This window comes from Topomyia yanbarensis, chromosome 3 (assembly GCF_030247195.1).
Source record: "Topomyia yanbarensis strain Yona2022 chromosome 3, ASM3024719v1, whole genome shotgun sequence".
NCBI lineage: Eukaryota > Metazoa > Arthropoda > Insecta > Diptera > Culicidae > Topomyia > Topomyia yanbarensis.
In genome coordinates, this window is record NC_080672.1 from 111,511,706 (window position 1) to 111,519,732 (window position 8,027).

Sequence of the window (8,027 nt, forward strand, 5' to 3'; positions counted from 1 at the left end):
TGACTCAGTTTTGCTTCAAACAAAAACCACATTAGTGATCCCAGCCGAGTTTTTAACGGAGACGAAATTTTATTCAGTTTGAACCATAAAACAAAGGCGGTCATCTGTTCAAAATCCGAAAAAAATGTGTACGATCAAAAAAAAATATCACGGTTTTGAGTACTTATGGGGCTTCCGGAGTGGCAATACCACCATGTGTAGTGCTTCCATATCAAAGCATTCCTCTCAGAGTCGCCAAGAGTTTTCCTCCGAATTGGGGTGTCGGAAAATCGGAAACCGGATGGATGACCAAGGAAGCTTTCATGGGATACATAACTAACGTTTTTCATCCATATGGGACCATTCATAAATTACGTAACGCTTTTAGGGGGGGGGGGGAGAGGGTACAACAAGTTGTGACATGTTGTGACATAGGGGGAGGGGGAGTTAACTAGATCGTTACGTAACATGTTTTCACCGAAGAAAAAAAAAATTCTGGGAATTTGTTACGTAATAGGGGAGGGGGGGATGGAGAAATTTGTGACAATTTGTTACATGGGGGGAGGGGGAGTCAATTTTAGGCAATTTTTGCGTTACGTAATTTATGAATGGTCCCTATTTGATCCGTGAGAAGGTACAACTACCGGTAGTATTGTTCGTTGATGGCCATCGAAGTCATACTCCTTTTGAGACAGCTGAAGAATGCGTTAAACTGGACATAATCCTCATTTCACTTTATGCCAATTCTACACACATTTTGCAACCGACTGATGTGGCAATATTTAGATCACTCAAAGCAAGCTGGACTAATCAGGTAAATTTAATTATACTAGCTTACCTTTAAATCTGTAGGTTCGAATTTGGCAAGCTGAGCATCCCGGAAAAACTATTAGGTTGGGTGAATTCGGGTGTATTTTGAAGATGGCAATAAATTCCTCATTCAAATCGAAATCGGTTATCAATGGTTTTAGAGTCTGCAATCTCTATCCATTGAATGCAGATGCAGTCGATTACTCGAAATGCATTGCTAGAAAGCACTATCATCAACTACCACAGGAAAAATTTGGTGACGAGGAAAGCGTCCTTATATCTTGTCAAGACATTCAAAACGCAATCAACCTAATTCCTGTCAGAAAAGCGGCGTAGTATCGAATGGTCGAAATGGATGATTTCACAAACGAAGCTGATAAAATTGTATGTTCTATATGTAAAAAACAATACTGGCACCGCTTGATGAACGTGACATGCCCGAAAGGAATCGATCAGCGTCACCGAATTTGCCGCACATTCTGAAAAACTGAATACTTTCAATTCCCCGATTGCATTAGACGAGAGTATTTGAACTTCAGAAAATGTAAGAGCAGATCGCAGAGATGGAGCAACTCAAACTGATCAGTTGATTATCGAAGTACAAACGATCGATGAGGTGTGTACGGTTTCTATGAACACGCCAAACTCTCTTTCTGGTCGGGACCTCCAGATTAAATCAGATTGCATCGATTTTTGTCGGTAAGTTATCATAGTTGCAAAGATGATTGTGGATTTATTTTTCTTTTTATGTACCTAAGGATTATTCAACACTCGGAAATAGTGCATGCTGATGATCTTCCTCAACGGCATAATGCGGAATTGAACACAGTATCCTCTGACGAACACGTTAACAAAGATATAGTAGATACTGGTTTCCAATTGCATCAATCAGTTGTAACTCCATTCAATGGAATCAAGGAGGAGTCTGGTGTAAGTCAGCAAGCAGTACAGAAAGGAATCACGGAAAACCTGACTGATAAGACCCCTAAAACGCACTTCGACGAACACCGGCGAAAAAGCGAAACAAATTCAAACATGCAAAAAGCCCTCCAGTTCTAACATCTAAAAAGCGGCTTGAGCACCATCAAGCAAAACAGGCAGAAAAGGAGAACATTCGTGAAGAAAAGCAAATGAAATCAGAGAAAAAAAGAGCTGAACGCATGAAGAAAATCGAAATGAAAAAATTGTCAGCTATAACAAAACTGGAGGAGAAATTGACACGTTTAAAGACGAATATCAACGTCGATGGTGTTTTGAAGACATGTTAAATTTTAATATTCATGATGGTTTAATAAATAAAAACAAAAGATTTTCCAATTAATAATAACAGCAAAAGATTTTATGTTTGTCTAGTCTTTAATTTAAGAATGCTACAATCCAACTATTATCTCCTATGTGAGATTACTGCGGCGTAGGTCTGTAGCTATTGTCACTATCAAACTGAGTTTAAAGTGGTGTTCGCCCGCAAAATAGGAATTTGATCCAGTACCTTATTAATCAATAACTTGACCCAATGATTTTCGTCCAAGAGTTTGAGCATTGATGAAATATTAGAACTTTAGAATTAATAGTTCCTCTGCATTTGTATTTTTGTTACATATTTTCTCAATTTGGAACAATTTCAACTGTCACAACCATTCCAAGCCTCATGTTCTTTAGGATTTCAAGGGATATGGAATAATTATGCGTAGCAAGGCAGTGCAGAAGTGTCTAAAAGCGTCGTATTTTAACAATGGCTCATTTATTTCAATTATTACCCAATTAATAAAAAATATTCCAACATAATTTGATTTTTTTCATCTAATCATATTTTTCTTTACATACTGTGCTAAAATAAATTTAACTATTAACTATTACCTATAAAATGAAAAATCAAAATTTTATGCACAAATTTCTTGACGTGCGTTTCATGGACCCAGGGTCCATTATAGGAAAAAGGGTCCATTATAGTAATACGGAATCCAGTTTGCATTATCAATATTTCCTGGTGAAAACTAGTCTGTATGACTTAGTTTTTCTTAATTTTGTGTAAAAGACTTTGAATTTAATCAAATGATAAAATATTGAACTCAAAATACAAATAGTTTGATCCAAATTCGTTGAAATTCTTAACACCATCTACTGCGGGGTCCATTACAAGCATATTAACCCTAGATAAAGATAAAGAACCTGAATTCATGTATAACCTGAGCTTGTACATCTACTAATGTATTAGAACTAAATTGTCAAACATTTTTAATACAGGCTGTCGATGTAAATGCAAATTGTTTATGAAGCCATCGTTTTGAGATCTGAGGATGATCGTTTACAGAATCAGAACGCCCCAAAAAAATTCAGACAATAATTCATAACTATAGGTTGCGTTGTGTGTAAATGATAAATCGTAAATAATAATTAGGAAGAATCACGATAGTATAACACCTGAAAATATATTAGTGGAACATCTGCGATAAATTTTTCTAGCTGACCTTCGTGTTATTCATTTTTAAACAAAAGTTACGGTTGCTTGCCTTCTTGCTTCATTATGGTACACTACCACTACTCTGCGTTCGCAAGAAATCAAGCTTCTGCACAAAATAACATGCACTTCGAAGAATAGATTGCGATAGGCTACTTGGAAATACCGTCTCAGCTGTTAATCGAATTTCCAATACTAAACATCATCTCAGGCTTTCAACGTGAAGCTATTGAGTGTGATTTTGCTAGTCTAATGGGTGTTTAAATTATATGTATTTTTATTTGCTTTGTTGATGAGATGAGAGGCGTTTTGTTGTCTTTGTCCCTGTATTGATGCAAACTAAAGTGTAACATGTATATTATGTACACAATATTCTAAATCGTGATGGATTTTTTCTAATCATTTGCATTAAATGCTTGAAGAGCTTTGTCATCAAACTTAGGGATCACTGTACTTATCGACATTGTCGAATCCACGTATTTATGCGCACATTTGTACGTATTTGTTAGGGTCAATCCCTAGTCTCCGTTACAATAATGTTAATATCATTAAGATTGCCTCTCATTAGTAACCAGTTCGTATCAACTTGACTCCGATGAACCTAAGATGTGATACTTTCTTATATAGTATATCCCTGCTATTTAGACTCTCGATCGAAATTACGGTTGTCGGTGAATACTATTTTACCCCCTAATTTATGTTCATTTCCTACTTCCGAATCGGGTATAAACAATAAGTCTGAACATTGGTAATATACTGTATATTAGTCCACCAAAACATATGGATGTATTAATACTACCACATACAAATAAATTAAAATATAAATTAAATGTTAGCTGAGAATCCCATCAGTTACTAGTGGGCAGTGTTTATACGTAGTCTAGCGTTACTCATCAGCTGTGTATTTCACGGTTAGCTCGAATACTATTAGTATTAGACAAGATGAAACAGCGGGTTAGCATTTTACTCACAGCTCATCTAGGTGAGTATTTATTAATTAGCAATGTGTCGCGAATTTCAATCTAACTGCATATATTTTTGAATTTTAGTGTGCATAGTACTTGGCTGTAATGTTCCGATAAAACATTACGAAACAATGAAGTGTACCCCAGTTGGTGATAATGGCTCCGATTGCCCGACAAGGTTTGGCGTAATGAGATATTTTTTTAAGATTTTTACTTATACCATTATTTTTGTTTCCAATTAAAGCTTCAATTGTCCAAGTATTACAGAACATGATAAATCCAAATGTTATTTCAACGGAAAAACATACGCGCTAAGTGAACAAATCCCTAATGAGTTGGTCAGTCCATTCTGTTCTGCGCTGTGCTACTGTCGTAAGTAAGTCAGATATCAAAGTGATATAAAATCTAACGTTTAGATACAGGTATATGACCTATCTTGTCGGTCATTACATGGAGTTTCAACCGGAACAAAATCAACGTAACAGGTTAAGTACTAACGCAATTCCCTGGTTAGGCCACCATTTCCGCCGAACTAATGGTTTAAATTCGGTTGTCGTGTGGACTGAGAGATATTTAAAATTTATTAAGGGGAAATCGCTGTAATCTGGAACACAAGCACTCATTCCTTCAACGATAGTCTATTTGGTTATCACATCGAATTGGCTATACAATTTTGACATTAAATTTTGTTACAATTGGTACAGCCCAGTTAAAACGCGCCCTACCAACGAGTTACGAATGTGACATCATAACGTCACTTAGCATGTATAAAAATTCACGCAATTGTACGGAATTAATTGTCAACTTTTTCTAGCGCATCTCCGTTTGCGCAGTTCCGCTGCACCCACATCGATTGTGCCGAATTCTTCCAACAGTTCGATTACGACAATTGCATCCGCACGTACAAACCCAATAGCTGCTGTTCGTCCGGTAAGGTTTGCGGCAAGGAGAGGAATACTTTGGCGAAATGCCACCTGAATGGCGATGAATACCTCGCGGGTCAGAAAATGCATCCTGCAACGAACAAGTGCCTCACCTGCATCTGTCACGAGAAGTTCAATGAAGCGAACATCGCATACGATCCCAATTGTTACGAATCCATCTGTGGCTTCGAATTATTCTATGCCAAACAGGCCTACAACGGAGGTGCTCCGGTCTACTATGAGGATCGGTGCTGCCCCTGGGAGTGGAGGATGCGTAAGTTCAATGTTTTATTTCTAAATCCCACAGATAAATAGAACAGCTTGCATACCAATTCTAGCAAAAGACACGGATCAACTAGTCAAGGGTCCTGAGAAGAACAAAATCGACGATCCAACATTGCACTGTCAATATGGCAAGTTGACCATGAATGTCGGTGACTCTCTGAAGCCTGAAGTGTACGATGGAAACACTTACAAGTGCTCGTGCCTAATTCCTCCATTGGTGCAATGTGTGAAGACTAAAAATTCGAAGCTGTAATTTAATAATAATTTAATAATTCTGAAATAAATACCACTACACATCAATGATTAATGAGAGCTCGGGTGTGCTTTAGGGTGAGACAAAAATTAGATTCCAAGCAACTTTTTGGGTATCATTTTGGTCCTAGAACTACTGTGCAAATTCTTAGCTCAATCGGTGGAACTATATTTTTGCGTACGCGGTTTAAAGTTTACATGTTTAAAGTTTACAAATTTTACGAAATAATTCATCCAGGAGTCACCCATTGACTCTTAAAATACTAGGTAGTTGGTGCTAGTTACTGACGAGATGAATTCGAAACACAAAAATCAAAATTAATTTAAGGGGTAAAACCTCTGTATAACACATGCGAAAAAATTGATGTATTTCGGAATTTTTTCTTGACACAATGAAAAGATGAATCGAGATCTTTTAGAATGGGATTTGTACTACTAGATGTTAAGCACAAAGAGTTTTTGTTCATGTTTCATGGCGGTTGTGCTGCATTTTCATGCATGCGCGTTTTTTTGGAAAGGGTCTCCACGACCGGCAATCTATCTCCCGTAATATTAAACCTAGAGTTTAAAGCAAAAGATTTTTCGATTTCTTGTAATAATAGCAGGCGCCGGAGGTAGGATTTTTTCTCGAAATATTGATTTTTCGCGAAATGACGCCCTTTTTGTAAAACATGCCGAAAATGTCATAAAAATCGACAAAAAATTAATTAAAAAATTACCCAATGTAAAAAGATGGGTGGGTAATGTCTAGGACATAACCGGAGTGTCGTGACTACTCGTTTGACTTGTAATTCAAATCGAATGATACTCAATGAAATATGTGGGAATGTTTCAAGTTATTCTTTATAATAATTATGGTGGTTCTGAAAAGAACCTTTGTTGTTGGCGTCTGCGTTGATCGGGGATGCGCTGGATTCTAAGCTCGTTGAGACATTCATTCATGAAATGAACAAATTTCATATTTTCTTGCTTTGAACTATCAATGTTAAAATCTCTCGAAACAACCATCGGAATCTTTTCCGTACAGAAATGAACACGCTTAGCGAAAAACTAGGGGCGGGTAATGTCCGGGACATAACCGCGATGCTCATATTCTTAAAATTCTGCTTGTATCTCCTTCAAATGGCTAAATTTTGCGCATTAAGTTCGATTCACCGGGCTCAGCGAAATTTTCCTGGGGATCCCGTTCGTTAGTATATTCAGCAAAACAATTTTATTACCGAGTTCTCCGCGTTGAATACAGGTCAATAATTTCATATAATGATTTCAACATGCAGACAATGTACATGTATGACAGGTGGGAGTGTTCTGAAGTGGTTTTAGTGGAGGTAACAACATAAAATCATGTATTGGACATTTTACAATGATTCTCCTTAACCCTGCAAAACCACGTGGTTGGCAGCAGAGGGTTAAGTTGTTTGGAAGAGATGACAGTTAATATATGATAACTAAAAATATAAAATTGTTCTATAAATTGCAAAGTTATTGCCGCGTTGACCTGAAAATTTGTCATTTCATTCATAAAGGAACAATCATTGAAATTATGTCAATTTATGCTTTGCAAGATTTGAAATAACTTCGAAGTGTGGTCACGACACCCCTGTTATGTCATATACATTACCAACCCATCTTTTTCCATTTTGCCTTTGTCCTAATAAGGACGGTTTGTGGATAACTATGTTGATACAAGACGGGAATCTTTTAAAACAATTCAAACCTTGCAGACGATTGTTTTTACTGCGTACATCCATACGATCTTTCCCCTTTCGCAGCTCACGCCGAATGAGCACACTTTTCATCAAGCTGTTCCTATTTATTGACTTTACAATGCAGATGGAAGGACGTCCTTTTGTTCGATAAATGAAAATATTTTCAGCATTCGTTTTGGTGTAGCTTTCGCTTAGTGGTAGAGTTGCCACATTCACTGATTTTTTTGGAAGGATTTGCAAAAATCTTCGGGTTTGTAGATAAGAAAAACATTTTCTGATTCACTGGTAAAAGTACAGAATTACCAAGCGCAAACTTAATACAAGTTAATAAAAGAAACTTTCTAATTAAATTCTTTTTCCATTTTGTCTTCGTCCTAATAAGAACGGTTTGTTGATAACTATGTTGATACAAGACGGGAATCTTTTAAAACAATTCAAACCTTGCCGACGATTGTTTTTACTGCGTACATCCGTACGATCTTTCCCCTTTCGCAGCTCACACCGAATGAGCACGGTTTTCATCATGGTGTTCCTATTTATTGGCTTTACAATGCAGATGGAAGGACGTCCTTTTGTTCGATAAATGAAAATATTTTCATCATTCGTTTTGGTGTAGCTTTCGCTTAGTGGTAGAGTTGCCACATTC

The 8,027-nt window shown here is 36.9% G+C and overlaps 1 protein-coding gene across 1 annotated transcript; it reads left to right on the top strand.

Moving 5' to 3' along the window:
• The first annotated feature begins 4,107 nt into the window (after window positions 1-4,107).
• On the top strand, window positions 4,108-5,731 carry LOC131689784 (uncharacterized). The gene is made up of 5 exons (XM_058975076.1): window positions 4,108-4,229; window positions 4,297-4,390; window positions 4,457-4,588; window positions 5,027-5,409; window positions 5,474-5,731. Exons 1-5 carry the CDS (start codon window positions 4,190-4,192, stop codon window positions 5,671-5,673), a joined length of 849 nt encoding a protein of 282 aa, XP_058831059.1. The 5' UTR covers window positions 4,108-4,189; the 3' UTR covers window positions 5,674-5,731.
• Window positions 5,732-8,027: the final 2,296 nt, after the last annotated feature.